This window comes from Anas platyrhynchos, chromosome 2 (genome assembly GCF_047663525.1).
Source record: "Anas platyrhynchos isolate ZD024472 breed Pekin duck chromosome 2, IASCAAS_PekinDuck_T2T, whole genome shotgun sequence".
Taxonomy (NCBI): domain Eukaryota; kingdom Metazoa; phylum Chordata; class Aves; order Anseriformes; family Anatidae; genus Anas; species Anas platyrhynchos.
Genome location: NC_092588.1, coordinates 154667738 through 154684740, shown reverse-complemented (window position 1 = coordinate 154684740; position 17003 = coordinate 154667738). Strand labels below are relative to the sequence as shown.

Sequence of the window (17003 nt, the reverse complement as noted above, 5' to 3'; positions counted from 1 at the left end):
TCTTGTTTTTGTGTATAAAATCAGTGAACCTGAACTCTTCCTCTGTCTTCTGACTGCCTACACACACCAAACCAAACGAGAAGGTGGCCACAGCAATAAAGCCTGCCAGAGGACACAACGTGAACCAGGGGCAATCCTCTCTGTACCTAAACACAAAGCATCCCGGTGAAGTCAAATGCCCAATAAACAAACCCAAAACCAGCAATCACCCTGAAGACTTGGGAATGAAAGGTCCTGGAGGACCAAGAGAGGAGAAAGGCATGGGAAAATGGGTGGCCTTGGGGTTTTGGCTGGGGACTGGGCAGGCATCAGTCCTGTATTCATCTCTCCTGTTGACTTCCAGGTTCAGGCACATCCACTGTGCTTGTTGAAGCAGCCCCAAGGTGGCCATCCAACCCTCCCAAAAACTTGTGCCAGCACCTCCAGCATACCTGCACGTCCTCCCAGGAGCGTGTGGGACGTGGCCTGCTCCAGCGTGCTTGGTTGGTCAAGCTGACATCAGGCACGCTTCTACAGCCAGCAGGGCACAAAGGTGCAGAGCCAGCAGCTTCACTGCTGCCCTTTGCTTTTTCAGAGCAGCAAGGACAGCTGTGCCTCAGCTGCCTTGTCTCCCTTCCTGGTCTCTTGACGATAAAAAAAAAAAATAAAAAGACTTTCTGTGGGGAAAGGTGTGAATGTGTGGGAGTGTTATGGAGCACATCTGTGGGTGTGCGTCAATAGGCAGTTCTACTCCATCCTTGCACTGCACCAAGGACACTCCTAGGGCAGAGCTGGTTCTGCACTGCCTCCATCCCCAGCAGCGCAATAACGTTAACTGGGCCCGGTTAGCAAAGTCTATCTCGGGTGGTGTTAATCCACACCCACGCAGACACACTCCCAGCCTGTGCCCAACACCCAGCTCAAAGGATTTGATCTTCCTGTGGGGCTCTTATTGCAACTTAACACAGAATAAAGTTACGGTGGGGCCAGTTCTCCATGCCACTGGCCCAGCGATGGAGAGAATGGGATTGACCAGTGCTCCTCTGAGCAGACCTCAAGGTCCATGAAGTCACGGCACAAGCACCCCTCCTGTTCACTTCAGAGGATCAGCTGGGGTGGGAATGTTGCTGGAGGTGTCCTCAGCCCCTGTAATTTGGAAACTGCTGGCTCAGAGCACAGGAAAGAAAGCTCTGAAAGCCATTCTTCTCCACTCACGCCCTTGTTTGTTTTGTAGGAAGACATAATCTGGGAAAGGATTTAGCTTTTATCTGGGACAGAGCTCCATGTAACAGACATTGCTAGGGAGCAAATGCTCAAGTGTTATTATGGGGTATTGCACTGGTACCTAAACAGCCCAGCTGAGCTCAGGACCCTGCTGAGCTTAGGACCATGCGGGACATGCAAGCACACAGCAAGGGACAGTCTCTAATCCAAAGCTTTTTACAGCTAGATTGAGGAGGAGAAAGGAAATGCAGGGGAAAAGGATGCACAAAGAGATTAAATGAGCTGGCAAAAGTCATATAAAAGATTTGGGTTGTAAACTAAACATATTTTGCTCTGCTACCTTACTCCTCCTCACCATTTCTGGGAGAGGGATGGAGTAGTTTGGAAGACCCACTCTTCATTTAGTTAGCTGTGACTGTTAAAAGCAAACAGTGTAAATAACCCAGGCAGCATGTTCTACATTTTAGTATGCTATAAAATAAGTTCCACATTATTCATTTACCTCCTGTCTTTACCAGACCATGATTATCAGTGACAGTGAAATATGTCAGGAAAAAAAAAAAGGGAAGGAAATAAAGCAGATACAAAGAAATACATACACTGCCTGATCCCATTTTGACAGCACATGGCAGGACCAGGAGCCCCTGTTCCCAGTTATGACTCTGAGCTGGGTGATACTGGGGATGAATGGTTGTCCTTGTGCCCGTGCAATAGTGACTGTCATATCTGGACTTCTTACAATGGGGCAGATTGTGAATTTCCAAGATAAGGATGGGAATAGGTTCTCCTTCCCAAAGATACCTGTCCTGGCAGATCCCAAATCAGCAGCCAAAGTGCCCCATACCACGCCACAGATGCTCAAGCCACATCACACACCATGCATTACACATTCAGGTGTCCCCACAGAGACACCTGAGTAACCCAAACCCTTTATTTGGAGAGGAAATACGCCAGGTAGGGCTGCTGAGCCCGGCACAGCCCAATGCCCCAATGGGACAATCCCTCAACACAACAGGACACCTGGGTGCCAACTGCTGCTGGCGTGCCCTTCCCTCTGCACACCGCATCACGCCACGCCACGCCACACAGCCCCTGTGGTTCATTCTACCCCACGACAATTTTAAGCAGTAGCTCACGAGCTTGGGAAATGCGGCCATTCCCGACTCGGCAGATTCCTCCCAGCTGTCTCCAAAACAGACAGCATAACTCAGTGTATGATACAGGACGAGGGAAGGATCTGGTCGCGTTGCTCCAAGCCCTGCCTTTGCACCACAAGCACGTCCTGGTTCACCCCAAGCACCTCTGCAGACCATGCCCCACGCCTGCGATGATGCAGACTTTACTTACAGATCTGTGACTCTGGAGACCTCAGCATCTTCTTCGATTCCTGCCATATTGTTTTGCAGTCCTCCTGGAGCTTATAAAACCGCTCCTTCCTCCAAGAGCTGGACTTCACCTTCAGCAGCTGGCTGCCTTTCAGGAGGAACTTCAGATCCTTGTCATCTTTCAGGCCTGGGGAGAAAGAGTAGTGATAATCATACGTAAGAGCTAGCACAAGAAATGATGTACACAGGGTCTTCCCTTCAGCAGGACATAAGTCAGAGACATAAACAGAGCACTACAGTGCAGCCAGCTCTGGGGAGAATGGTGGAGTAGAGACCCAGAAATCTGCCACATCACATTTTATGCTCACAAAAGAGACTGGAGCCTTGTGGATTTCTTAGACTGAGTCTAAAGATTTCTGTACTACAACTCTCAGGTGGTTTACAAGCATCAAATATTTCCTTCACAGTAAATATAGTTAAGATGCAAGAACAACAGCATAAAAGTAAAAGCAGAGGCAGGAAAGTTGTGTAACGTTTAATTGGAGCACTGTTAGGAGCTTTGAAGAGAATTCAGCTCTATTCACAGCAAATTTCCTTCAGGAAAACAGGTCCCTCTCTGAAAAGCTGTCCCCTTCTGGTCCCAGCACCTGCAGAGATTTCTCATCTCAGACCAGCTTCAGGAAGGCACTTAGACATCCAGAGAAGCAACAGTCATCTACTAACGCTTTCAAAACATACATTTGACATTCTACATGGTTTTGAACGTCTCAGAAGTATATGACTTCCACATACCTAAATACCTTGGAGATTTTGTCCCTCAGACCAACCATTAATTAGAGATCTGCAGTGTGTGAACTGGTGCAGGGCGGGTGGGGGGCAGCAGGAGAATGAAACATGAGGAACACACCCTGGGCTTCCTGTAATAGGCACCTTGCAGCTCTGACATTGCATAAAAGGCTGTTTCAAAGCTGGTGAAACAACATTTAGCTCCGTAGCATTGAACAAGCCCAACTCCAACTCAGCATGACTTCTGCTAACCTTATCTTGAGGATGCAGGTGAGGCTGTCACTAATAACTACTTGGCCACTTGCAGCCACCTGACACTCCCATCATAGGATATGTCCCAGCACTACATAAACACAACACAGAGCCCCACAAAGCAGGAATCTGAGTTAATTGATTTGTGCAATAAGATTTATACTGCAGCGTGGCATTCCCCTGGGCCATTGGGTTTGTTCCTCCCTGGGTAGAGCTGCCTTGAACGGCCGCTCTTTGAACAGGACAAGGCAATAAACCACAAAGCATTGCTTCAGTCCTGCATGAAAAACGAAACATGGTCATTTTAGGTTGGTAAAGTCTGCGATCTCTGTCAGAGTTAAATATTAGGGGTGTCCTGTGTCCACCCAGTAAGCAGCTCAGGGCACCTCACTGGTTTCCAACACCGAGTAGCAGGCCTGGAGCTGAGCAGGAGCAGGCCTGGAGCTGAGCCTCACTGAGGCATCCAGAATTGAAAGCACCACAACAGGAGCTGAAGATCATGAAGAGGTTGCTGTGGCCTCTTTCTTTCCTCTACATTCAATTAGTTGTATCAGTAATTAAGTGCCTGCACATGCTACAGCCTCTCAGCTCCAACGTCAGGTTTGGAAGTGCCCAGGAGGAGGAATTGAATGCTTCCCCTGGAAACTTCAGGAAGAAATTCATGGTGAGAAGGAAAAATCTGGCTCCCACAAGGCACAGAAGGGTGAAAGATTGATCTCAGCTGTGGGATCTGGGACACCCTCTTAGGTTTGCTGAGGTTCAAGCATACCCAGTCTACAAGAGGCCAGACCATCCACAGGAAGGACTGACACCACAACAGCCCCACAAGGCATCGGCCTCCTGAGCTGCAGTGTCGAGGCTTCCTCTCTGATCCTAAGGCCTTTCAAGCACAAAGAATTGCAGACTTAGGCTTCACTAACAGTGATGTGGTACCCCTGAAGGTTTCTGGAGAGGGAACAAACTTCCTCCTCTGTGTTTACCCACAAAATGTATGTTCTGGCTCCCAGCCTCACTCCATCTTCCCTCAGACCCCAACCATGCAAGGCATTGTTATGGGACTAGAAGGAGGACATGCCATCCTGGGGTGACATGAGCAGGAAAACCACCAATTCCTTTGGATGCCTATGTGCATAAGTGTGCAATGAGAAACCCCTGCTGACTGTGACATGTTTTTGTGGTACAGACTCTGTATGCAGCATGCATAACATGTCATGGTAACTGATCAAAAAGCTGCATCAATGTCATAAGGGCAAATTTGGATGGCCACTAGCAGTAGTCAGGGGTAGGTTTGTCTCCTCCAAGCTAGATCCACGTGGGTAGGACACAAGCTGGAGTGAGCCCTTCATCCTTCTCATAGCCCAGGCCTTGCATTAGCATGGGACAAAATTCTCTTTCCTCTTCGGAGGATCCAACTACAGGTTGGGAACAGCCCTGCCAGCCATCCCCACCCATCCTTGGCCACTGTGACCAAAGACCAGGACAGGTTCAATGACACAGTGAAGGAGGCTACTGCCCTTCACAGAAGTAGGAGAAAAAGATGAAGAGAGAAAGTGCATGGTGAAAGGACAGCAGAGATCAAAGATCAAAGATGTCAGGGAGCGTGAATCAGAGGGCAGCGAGAGAAGCCAGGGAGGGGATGGAAACAAGTTTGCCTCCAGAAGATGGTGAATTTGGTCAGGAAAGGACAAGAGGGTTAAGGATGGGTGTCTAAAAGCTCCATTACCCCTCTGATGAGGGAGGTTGGTACTCTCATGGGGCCTTTCAGATACACAGCATTCACCCAGAGTTGACCTCTGCCAACACTAACCCAAAATACGGATTGAGCCACCACGGTAGGCCCAGAGGAAGGAATAAGGCCCATGTTTTGGTCCCTGCATCCTATGCCGGGTCTAAGCACTACAACAGACTCTTTAAATGATCTTGGGCAAGGCTCTTAGCTTCTCTGTTCCTACCTACGAGGCAGATAACAGCGTTTTATTAGGTCAGAGATGGACCACAACATGCTCTGATCTGACAATATAGGACAACAAATGCAACCCCAGTGTGTCAGTGGGACATGACTCTCAGTTGGTCATTTGAATTGCTTTCCTGAAAAAAAACAAACCTACAAAAAACATCTTTTCAAAGCAGAACCTTCATTTTTGGTTTTATATCCAAACCAGCCCCTGGGGACTTCTACCAGACATCCCCAGGGAGCTGATGAGGTTGGCCGTGCAGAGCTCTGTCTCACAGCAATGGAAACTTCTGTATAAAAAAAGACAGAGTTGTCATATACAAACGTCATCTAACGATCCAGAAACACTGTGCAGTGGGACAGGGATCTAGGTTTGCAATTATATAACAGCGCTGGGCACGAGAAACACGATCGCCATGCTGAAATAGATGTCCAGATCCTGCCTGAAACATGTGGCAGGGCCGTGTCTTGCTTAGCATCCTCTGCAAAACACCAAATACACACCTGTCACACAAAATTGTGCTATGTGTTTCAAGGGTCAGGCCCCCCTCCTTAAAAATATCAGTCAAACACTTGCTAAACACAACACACGTAGTGTACAGAACTGTTCAGAGGGAAAATTGCATTTGGCAGAGGTAGGAGAGCCTCGAGCACACACAGCACCACCGCGAGCATGAAGTTAATATCCTGCACTATGAAGCTTTAGACACCAAGAGCCCCAAAACGTTAACCTTTGTGTTACCCATCTCAGGTTTACAGCAAGCAGGGAACACCATAAAACAACAACTGTCAAGGCAGCAGCCTGGCTCTGAGTTCACTGAGGAGATAGTTGGGATGATATTTACAGGCGACAGCGACAGTCTGTATTTCTGCTCGCTTTGCAAATCTGCTGATCTGATAAAAACATCAATTACGGCTGCTATAAAACAAGCCTCCTCCTGCCTGCTCCTCTCTCCCACCTGGTTGAGGACCAGGCACAGCTCAGGATTGCCAGTTTAAAAGGGCAGAAAGCCTTTCAGATTAAACACAGACAGCTCGGGGGGGATTGAATGGTGATTTTCCATTTCCACCTGCTGTCTGTAGCCACGTAAATCAACGGACCCGCATCCACTTGGGCTGTCTCTCCAGACAGCAGGCACTAGCCGTAAATTCGTAGTCAGAGAAGTTACGAAACTCGCTGGGGTTTCCTGTCTCTTTTCATCTGGTGAACGCAGCCCTCTGAGTGGTTCCTCGGGCTGTAATCAGCTGGCACCGCACCGCTGACAAGTCCTAAAACCGGGCAGAAAAGAGGCACCGCCACCCCCAAACACCCTCACAGCACCACCAGCTCCAAAGCCCAGCAAGAGATCTGCGAACCCACCCTCTGCCAGGGAGGACCCTCTTTCTTTGATGCCTCGACCGACGTGGTTCCTACATCTGGCGGGTGGTTACAGGCAAAGGAAAGGAAAAGAAACCTCGGGAGTTTAAAAATAACCTCGGAGCTGCCTGTAGGGTGGAGCGCTGCCTCTGCGCAGGGAAAAGAGGCAGAAGCGAAGCGGCTGCCAGCGTGTGGAAGCGCCGAGGGTCTGGCCAACGTGGCCCTTACCCAGCCTGCTGCCATTCTGTGCGGCCACTTGACGGCTCTGCTCCCGCAGGATGTTCTCCTGGGACGCGGTGCGTTTGGGCGGCCTTCGGAAGCACTGCATGGTCCAGCGTAGGGCTCGCAACGAAGCACCGCACTCCGGGAAGGATGGGGGGCCCTGTCGGCCCCAAGGGGATCCCTGCTCATCCAGGAACCCCGGGGCGTTCGCCGTGTCCAACTGGGCTCCAAGGAGGGAAAAGAGGCAGCGAGGAAAGGCCAGGCAGAAGAAGGCAGAGGAGGGCAGAGTCCGGCTAGGGGTGGGACTATGGAAGTCTCTCCTCCTGCTTGCTCATCGGCTGCATGCGTTGGGTGCCAAATTACAGCCGGCTGTCTGCCGGCAGCGGCCCAGGTAGAAGGAGCGAGTTTTCCTACAGGCAGCCAGTGGGGTTTTGTGCCTCCTTTCCAGGGGCTGGAGGGGCCCCAAATATTGCCTGTGGCTCCAGGGGGCTCGTCAGCTCAGCCTGCCCACAAACGCCTGGCTCAGGGACCTCGGCTCCACCCTTTCCTTCTGTGCCGAGCTCTGTGTTGTTCCCACTGACATGCAGCGATTGACATACAGGAAGCTAAAAACACCGGGGCAGGCAGACGTAGCCCGAAAGCCACTCGGAAATTGTTTTAATACTCTTATTTCCACCTAGGGGAGAGCATTTTCCTGAGACTCCGGAGAATGTCTTCCCTGCCACCGATTTCCTACGTGACTTGGGTGAGTCACTTACCCTGTGTTTCTGCATAGCTATGGGTTTATTCTCGTAGTTCAGGTTTACATGTAGAGGGCTTACACCTCTACATGTTAACCTCCGATGGGGGCTTATCCCAAGCAAGTTAACAAGTTAACAAGTTGGTTATAGAGAATCACAGCTGGTGGTCTCCTGGTCAACCACCCACCCAAGGTGGGGTCACTTCAAATGCAGATCAGGTGCTCAGAGCCTTGTCCAGGTGAGTTTGGGATATCTCTAGGGACGGAAACTTAACAGCTGATCTAGACCACTGTTCAAGAGGTTAGACACTCTCATAGTGAAGAATTTGTTTATATAAGTTTAAGTTGTTTATGTAAATTGCTGACCCTCGTGTTTATTGCCTATTCTCCTGGCAATGATTCAGATTAAAATCCATGTCTTTCCTAGCCATGACTCCTTCTGCAGTGAAATGCAGAGCTCTGCTTATTAAGCTGTCCCATCCTAGGTGAATTTACAGACCTTGTCAGGTTTTTGTCATTGCCTTTGCAGAGCTGCCGCCCTGAAAAGCCAGCCACAAGTGAAAATAATGAGGGGAGATGGATCCAAACTGGAGTGAATGTCCCCTTACTGCAGAACCAGGATCTGCCCAAGAAGCTCGACGGCAAACCACGTGTCACCATCTCTACTGGAGATCCAGGTCTCTCCATCATCAGTCCCCATCACACCCAGTGCATTTTGTGTTTGGTTTTAGAAACAGATTCTCTATTTCAGGTGTCTGGCACCCCAGCCATCCTCCTCTTTCTCTGTATTTTGGAGGAAGCCCTCCTAACACACATAGATCAGCACAGATGACTGCGTGACCCGACCAGCACAAGGACAGGATCGGAGTCATTAATCCCTGGCACAGTGAGTAAGAAACTCACTGGGGACAAGGCAGAGCCACTGCCTGGCCTTGAACAGCAGCACAACTAGTAACGCCTTATTATAGCAGCTCCCAGTCACAGAAGGCAAAGGAAAATAAAGGCATTTTATGGATGGGACACTGCCGAACACATCAGCCAGGCAGTGTGCTTGAGGAAATACCCCCAGCCTCTTCTGAGCCCTCTGTGCTGGTGCCAGAAGTCTTTGTAGCCCTCCCCCGGCAGTGGGGGGCTTGCCCTTGCCCTGGCGGGTGGGTGAGCACCGTGATGTGATGGCTAGCTCATGCTTATTAGCTAGCAGGCTCTGAGCACTGCCCATATTTCACATTGTACTGGAGAGTGCTGATTTAATTAAGGAGCGGGGAAGAGAGTCATCTCTTGTACTCGCCTTGGCAAAACAGTTTGCTTCTGTGCACCAGCTCTCCCAGCAGCCAGTGTCCCATAGGGATCAGTTTGGGAGCACGCAGATCCCTTCTGCCTCATTTTCTCATTAATTCCTAATAAAAAGTGTCAGCAACAGCACTGCCCAGAGCCTCTCAGGCTCTCAGAGAACATTTTATTGTACTTATCCCTGAAGTTTACACATACGCAAAGCACAGGATCTCGGCGCTCACCAAGTTTAGACATTTCTCCAGAGCAGCAATGAGCAAGTTCTGTTGTGAACGCTTCGGAAATGCCAGGCAGATAAAATCAGTTTGTTTTTAAAACAAAAATGACAACACTGGGCCAGAAACACCCTGCTTGGGGAAACAAGAGATCTGGATCTATTGTGGTCTTGAGGTCATTTAGAGATAATGTCATATCTGATAGACAAGCCATGATGGGTAAGTGTGGCACTGCAGGGTACTCATTGATGTTACCTGATGCTGTGTCACATGCTGGTGCTGAAGGAAATGATTCCTTCAATGGCTCAGGGATAAATTCTCCAGCCCTTATTCACTGCAGGTAACACCTGACTGGGGCCGAAGCCTGGGAACACTCAGCCATGCAATTTTACCCCTATGACCAACCCCACTGAAATCGATGGCACTAGTCACATGAGTGAAGTTATTCATGTCCTTGTGCCCAGGATCGGGGCTTTGCTAATCATCCTATCGATTCTGGCTAGATTACTCGCGGAGCAAATGGAAATTGATGGGAATGAGGTTGTCAGAACACGGTCCTGAAGTTAGCAAAGTGCTTCAATATGCAGGAAACAGGCACTTGAGACAGAAAGGCTGGAGAGCCTGATAGGAAATGGGCTATGTGAGAAAACTATTAATGCCGAGGCTGCTCTTCAGGCAATTTTCCAGAATGAATTAATCTTTATCACATCCGTATGCAAAGGACCAAAGGAAGCTCTGTTACCACTCACAGAGGAAGAAGCAGGTTGGTTTGGGGTTGGAACTGGTCACCTACCGTGGCTACGTTTGGGCAATACCAGAAGTGGTGCAGCCCTATTACTGATGGCAACCTCTTTACACCATGCTGACCCCAATGACCTGACAGCCATCAACTGCTGATTTGCCCCGACTTGTGATAATTTGGGACTGGAATGAAAATATCCATGCTGGTGATGCCCTCACCACTTCCCCATTGCATCAGGCACATGATGTAAATTGCTCTATTAGGACTAGTAACGCCTCTGGCAGCTGCAAAACACCTACACATCTCAATTTGGGGGGAAATCCCACTAATGAGGTCAAAGGTTGTTCATTGCTCTTATTCCTTATCAAAAAGGAAGAAGGTCTATTTCACGGGATGCTTTTCTTTGAAGTATTTTAATATTAATTTCAGCTTCCCTCCCAGGCTCACCCACGGTGAAATTCAACAGAATTATTTAAAAAAGAGTAACAGCACAGTAAAAGTATCACTGCTCGCCCTACCAATTCCTCGCCCTCACCAGGAGCAAGAGCTTTTAATCCAGGTGAACTGAGAATCAATGAAAGCTTGGAAAAGTTGTGGTCCAGCTGATTTGTAGTTACACAACAACCTGCCGTTGCTGCTTAGGGTGATGGAGCCCTCAGAACCTGAAGTTTCTGGTGGTCAATGAAGTCCGAGGATTATTTTGCACACTATTTATTTATTTTTTTTGCACATTATTTATGAGGAGTGCTGTCAGTGCGCCGGCTGCGTGGAAATGAGCACAGCCACCTGCAGCAATGGGCAGCGGCTGCTGTTCAGAAAAGCAGAAAACCTGCCAAGTGACAAATAAATCAGTTGGTTTTCTAAGTGCTTTTGCAAAACACTGATGTCACCTGTGAGGTGCCTCTGAGAGACCCCTTTTGTTATGTGCCATCAACCCATGGTTGCATACACCTGGCTTTTACATCAGCTCTTGCCTGGGATTTTCCTCCTTCCGTTTCCATTAGCTTCCATTTTCCATTTGCTTCCATTTCCCCCTTCCTTGCTACCCACCACTGTCTCTCAGCTTTGTTTTCCCCAGTTACACCACAGCACCAGGCTTTGCTGCTGGAACAGCCAGTTTCTCACCACCACCACCACTAAAAAATGCCAGTGGTTCCTCTACAGCAGCTCTCCCCTTTTTGCTCCCTCTGGGGGAGTGGGGAGCAGGGAGGGGGGACTGTGACCACAAACATCATTGCATCTCTGGCCAAAGCTGCTGCTGCTCGGTGAGCATGGATGCATTTCGGTGCATGTGGTATGGACCAAGTTCCACCTTGTGGTGACACTGAGAATGGGCTTCTCCACAAAGTTGGTGGCAGCATCAGCAAACCTCTCTTTTCTTCCTTACTCTGGCTTTTCTCGCCCACTCTACTTCTCGTCCAATGTGCCCGAGAGGTCCTGCCGAGCAGAAGCAGGGTGATCTTAAAGCTTCGTGTAGGAGGAGTTGATCCCAGGCATCGTGTTGTGGCTGTCCTAATGTGACAATTCCTAAGTCACATCTCTCAGCACATACTGATGAAGACTTTCACGTCATGAAACCAAAGTCAATTGTAGGTGGGTACCAGCTTCAATCATTTTTTGTTTTCAGGCCACTTAACAGCTTTTCTCAACATCATATTCAGGAGCTGAGATTTCCTCCCTGGCCAAAAAGCAGGCCACTCAGAGCATTCCACCGCAGGGCAAAATTTGTGCAATAATCAAATTGCACCACTGAGTTATGCAAAACTAGGGGAAAAAATATCTTTTTTTTTTTTTTCTTTTTCTTTTTTTTTTTCCCTGTGTGATTTATCTGGAATTTCATCACTCTGTAACTAGAGCCAGAAATAGCCAAGACTTGTGTGTCTCTCAACACAGGGCCTTAAAAGACACCTGTGTGAGGGGCAGCCCAAGGTGTGAGGCTTTCTCCCCACACACCATCTCAAGTGGCTTATTTAAGGTGTGGAAGTATCTTGGTTTAGAAGAAATTGTGGCAAAATCTTCTCTACCTGCATAAAGAAAAAGAGAAACCTTCAGGTTTGACCCCAGGTCTGCAGCCACCCATTCTGGTGGGCTCGACTGAGTAAGGACTGAGATGCTCCACCCATGGGAAGGATTTTGGAGATGCAAGGACTGGGGGTGAGTCTGACAGTATTTAGATATTTAGATTTTAGGTTGGCCTAGGTGATCTCGGAGGTCTCTTCCAACCTAAACGATTCTGGGATCCTGTGATAACTGCAGTGTGCTGAGCAAGGGGCCAGGAGACGTGTAACTCATCCCTGCAAGTCTACAATTTCCTGCAGACGCCTGCGTTTAGCTAGTGGATTCCCACCCTGGATGGTCAAATCACCAAGAGCACGATGCAGTTTTCCCTATTAATACCTGTTTATATATACGTGATCTGCCAGTGAAGGAAACTATACTTTGCTCCCAAATCAACACCTGCGGTTCCCAGAGCTGCCTGTCCAGTTGGCTGAGTTTCCTGACCTTGCACAAACCACCCCATCCTCACACCTCTTCCTCTTGCTTTTCCCTGTACTTGGCAGTGTCCTTTCATCCCTGCTACCTGCAGCAGTTTTCCAAGTGACTGCATTTCCTTCTTCCTCCTCTTTCATTTCTTCTTTAAAATCTATTTTTCCACAAGCGTCTTTTGGCTCTACTCATCTGCTTCTGAGCCTGATGTTGGGGCTTTGCGCATTGTCTTAAAACCAATTAAGGGCTTTAGTTTTATTTAAAAAGCATTGCTCTGATTGGACATTTAGCAGTTTTTGATTGAAAATAAAAAAAGTTCCAAGATGACTTTGACTTGTCCTGTGCAAAAAGGGAACGCTGCATGTTTAATGCACCGAGCAGCGCCAGTATGGCAAATTCTCCTGCACTACTGGCAAAGTTGTGGCTTTAAAAAACCCCACGTCATGCATCTGGCACAACCTCCAACAATCCAGGTGTGCCAGGCGTATCTTGTTTGCAGGAAAGGAGATCAAAGGCACCGGCTGCTCCGGAGCAGATCTCAGCTGATGCCAAGCAGCATCACCTCCACCCACGGAGGGTGAAGCCCAGAAGGCGCCTTCTCAGCACTCCCAGCTTCGAAGGGCAGGTGGAGATGATTCATTTGGAAATCTAAACCCAAGAGAAGTTAGTCCTCGGGATCGGCTGACAGAAAAACAAGGAAACGGCCTGTTCTGTAGGATTTTACGAGCCCCTCCCTGCTGACTCTCACCCTGGGCTGTGGCAGAAGGCATTCCTGTAACGGGGCTCTGGCATTCCCCGCACAATGTGCACAGTGTCTGGGATGAAGAGGTCAGTGTGTAAGAATAAGGCATAGCACAAATTAGCTATTCTACAATCTGGGTGAGCACAAGGACCCCCAGTTCACATACATGCCAGGTTCATGAGGCAAAAGAAAGCTTATTAATAGCCCACAGAGTCCGGCAGATCCATTGTATAATAAATGCAGATGACCTTTTATAAAAAAAAAAAGCACCAAGAAGCCCATACAGCTGAATCAAACACATCCAGAATAAAAGGCACAGACCACTAAATCACAGCAGCTACACGGGTCTACGGACAAGAGAGCACACTCAGTTTTCATCCCAGGATTCAGATCTCCATCCAAAGACAGAACAAACAAAACTCTACAAACTTTTCGGAAACTCTCATCAAAACAGTTGCTACTGGAAGACATCCCAGGGGTCTCTTACTGCGTGCTGGGATGGAACCGAGTGTCTGTGGTTAATTCTGACACAGCAAACACAGTTGTGTCCATGTGGGACAGGGATAAATTGAGCTTCAAAACACCAAGCCAAAGATAAAACATAGCTATAAACCACAGTATCTGAGAAATTTCTGACAAATGGAGCAGCACAAGTCTGATCCTGCTAAGTAACCAGCACGTGAGCAACCTCTCCTGTCTAAGAAGTCTGGCATTCGGAGTGACTTTGGCACTTGTGCACGTATGTGCCAAGGAATTTCAGCAAATAGTTTTCTGAAAGCACACAGCTCATTCCATACTTGTCTATTTTTCTGTCTGAGACAAGAAAATAGAATAACAAACAGACACTGAATTCTTCCCGGTCCCTAACACCACACACACACAAAAAAAAAAAGTAATATTCACTGAAAAATGACCTACAAGCCAGATTAGGAAAGCTTTTAATAGTTCCAGATGTATTTCCTAGCTTTCTTTCCCCAGTGGCTCTATAATGAATGAGATACCTACACAAAGTTTAGCATTAACCTCAGTTTCACCTTCCTGCCTGATTTCTAGGTTCTGGGAAAAGCAGAGGGAAGATTTCTTGAGCCTGGGGGTGATTTTTTTCACATTTTGCTTGGCAATGCTACCTGGTTCTGTTTACAGTCAATCACAGATCGATCTATCAATTTATTTTTATTTATAGCTCATCTACAGGAAGAAAGCACCTATCCCAAGAACAACAAATAAGCACATAGACTTTGCCCATTTCAAGTCCTGAGCTGTTCCTGCTCATCAGAGTGAATAAAACACAATGAAGAGGTAACAGATCGACATATACACGTCAGACTAGGGAATAAGGCATATTTCATTACCCTGCCTATCAGACAAGCCTCCTCAGCTTGGTACTGATCAAGACTTCTTAAATCTCACTTGCTGTCAAGGCTGAGAGGATTTCTTTTTGTTTAGAAACATTACTTGTATTTTACAGAGTATTTACAGAGTCTTGGGTGGCAGACACTGAGCCGAAGAGAGTTATCCTGGCTCTGCTGCCTTCCCCTGAGCCTGATTTACTCCGCTGAGCATCTGTCCCGCTCCCAGTTTCACCATAAAGGGGAGGAGATTTGGATCAGCCCGGCTGGGCTCGCACACGCTGATCAGCCAAGACACCCTTCCGAGCAACACATCTAACCCTAATAAAAGAGAAAAATCTGTCACCTCTCCCCCGTAACGCTGATTGAAACGCCGCGTTGCTTCCAACTGAGAGAACTGCAGCGGCAAAGGGGGAGGGAGGAGAGAGGAGGAAAAAAGCAAGCTCTCACATGAGATAAAAGGGCTGAAACGCAAGGACGTTTGCACAGACTTACTGTTGCAGGCGAGGAAGGTGCCGTTCGATTCCATGGCTGCGAAACGAGCCGGGGGGCGGCCGCGGAAAGGGCTCCGGCAAACAGCTGTGCCCAGATGTTAGCGCCGGCTGGGGCTGGCAGCCAGAGCCGCGAGGCTCCCCCGTGCTCCCTCCTCCAGTAATCCCCAAATGTCAGCTCCCTTCGGCGAGGCCTGCTCCTTCCCCTTGGCTGGAGAGCCGTCTTCGCTATGACTCCTCATTGATTTCCCTCCCGCATCCGCACGCCGCCGCCGCCTGCCCAACGCGTCGAGTGAGGCCAAGCGCCCCAGCTTCACCGCCGGCCCTGGCTCCTCCCTGTGCAAGCTGGCCTTCTCTGTGGGGCCAGCCTCCTGTTCCTGCTCCTGCTGGAGCTCCAAGCCCTGCTTCTGTTCCTGCTGCTGGCACAAACGCTGAAACACGCTCCGCTCCTTTCCGGCAAGGCTTCCAGAAGACGCCGAGCGCTCGAATCTGTCCCCAACCCAAGGGAAGGGCCGTGAGATGCGAGGCAGCGCTTGGGGTTTAAAGGGCTTGTAGGCATCTCTCAGGACACAACGCAACAAAACAAGGAGAAAAAAATGCAACAAAACAGCTCAGAAGTTGCTGGCGGACACGCTGTAACCACAAAAGCAGACAAAAAGCTGCAAGCTTTCCTTTCGAGACAGCGAGGCAGAAAGCAGAAAAAACTCCTCGCTGCCCTGAGGCTTGTACCGAGCCGAGCTGTTTTCCTCTGCCCTGCCCCCTGCTCTTAAAATAGATTACATTTTTTTTTTCCTTTTTTAAAGGAGAAAAAGATGATGCTGTCAAGCAGGGAGAGGGAAAGAAAGGGAATCCACACTGGGAAAATAAAGTGGCCATCTACTTGAGTGGTTGAGGGAGGTTTTTAATTATTTTTTTTCTGTTGTTTATTTTTATTTCTGGTTATTTAGGTGATCTTAATGCAATCGATGGAGCTGTCAGAGGATTCAAAGTCCTTGCTCCTCAGCAGCTGTGCGCACAGCAGCTCCGGTGACAGAAGGGAAAAGTCCCTCACTGACAGTGACAGCTCTGGGGTGCACCTGGTGACAAATACTTTGGGACTAGGACTGCTTGCCCATCCCTGCCAGGAATCGAGCTGTTCCTTCAAGAGCTCAGACTTCAGCTAATTTTATGCCCTCCAAACTGCCTTAATATAGCAAAACTCCTCCATGCTAGCACAAAGCATAAGAGCAAACAAGTGAGATGCTTTCTGAAGGACCCAGGAAGGAGCATCCCTTTTGCAAACCCACAATAAAAAAATAAAGGAGATACTGGCTTGGACAGGGTCAAATATTTTGGCAGTGAGGACAGCAGGAAAGCAGCCAGGGTGTCTCAAGAATCCTTGTAAAGTCTTAAAAGCCCCAGGGCAGGGGGGTTTCCAGAGGACACCACCAAAACCCATCACGCTATCAGCTGAAGGGGAAGCGGCTGCTGGACAGGCTGGTAGGTGAGTCAGCCAGACTGGAAACTCCGGTAAAGCGGTGGTGATGCAGGTGTTAGAGTTTTCAGAAGGGAGAAGAAGCAGAGAAGGGCAAACAGTTTGAAAGCGGTGACAGGAAATAACATTATAGTCACTCCTCTACCCTTCTCTATATCACACCCTGCTGCATCCTCACGCTGCCTAGCACCAGGCCTCACTTCAAGACATACCTGCCAGTCCCCCTGTGTCCCCTGTAGCAAAGTAAAGAGGTGTAAGCAAGCTGTTAGCCCCAAAAACAATTAAGATCATGGTCTGGATAGTGCCCCTTCACGACAGTACAGGGCACAGTGGCACCAAGATAGGATCAGCAGTCCCCTGCAACACTGTGAACTC

The 17003-nt window shown here is 48.8% G+C and overlaps 1 protein-coding gene and 1 long non-coding RNA gene across 6 annotated transcripts in view; one reads left to right on the top strand and one right to left on the bottom strand.

The window, feature by feature from the left end:
* PLCD1 (phospholipase C delta 1) overlaps nucleotides 1-15729 on the bottom strand; it is a 52855-nt gene extending 37126 nt beyond the window's left edge. The window contains exons 1-2 of one of the 5 annotated variants that reach the window (XM_072033872.1): nucleotides 15159-15729; nucleotides 2551-2715 (exon numbers count right to left, since the gene is read on the bottom strand). In XM_072033872.1, coding sequence (XP_071889973.1) covers nucleotides 2551-2715; nucleotides 15159-15192 — 199 coding nt within the window. In that variant the 5' untranslated portion in view covers nucleotides 15193-15729. Of the gene's footprint in view, nucleotides 1-2550; nucleotides 2716-7105; nucleotides 7628-7857; nucleotides 7877-15158 lie in introns of those variants that run through there. The other 4 variants (XM_038174550.2, XM_072033873.1, XM_038174549.2 and 1 more) reach the window with 4 other exon arrangements.
* Nucleotides 7704-10771, top strand: LOC110354070 (uncharacterized). Its single transcript, XR_002405500.4, has 2 exons — nucleotides 7704-7844; nucleotides 8368-10771. It is a non-coding gene; the product is annotated as an uncharacterized lncRNA (long non-coding RNA).
* Nucleotides 15730-17003: the final 1274 nt, after the last annotated feature.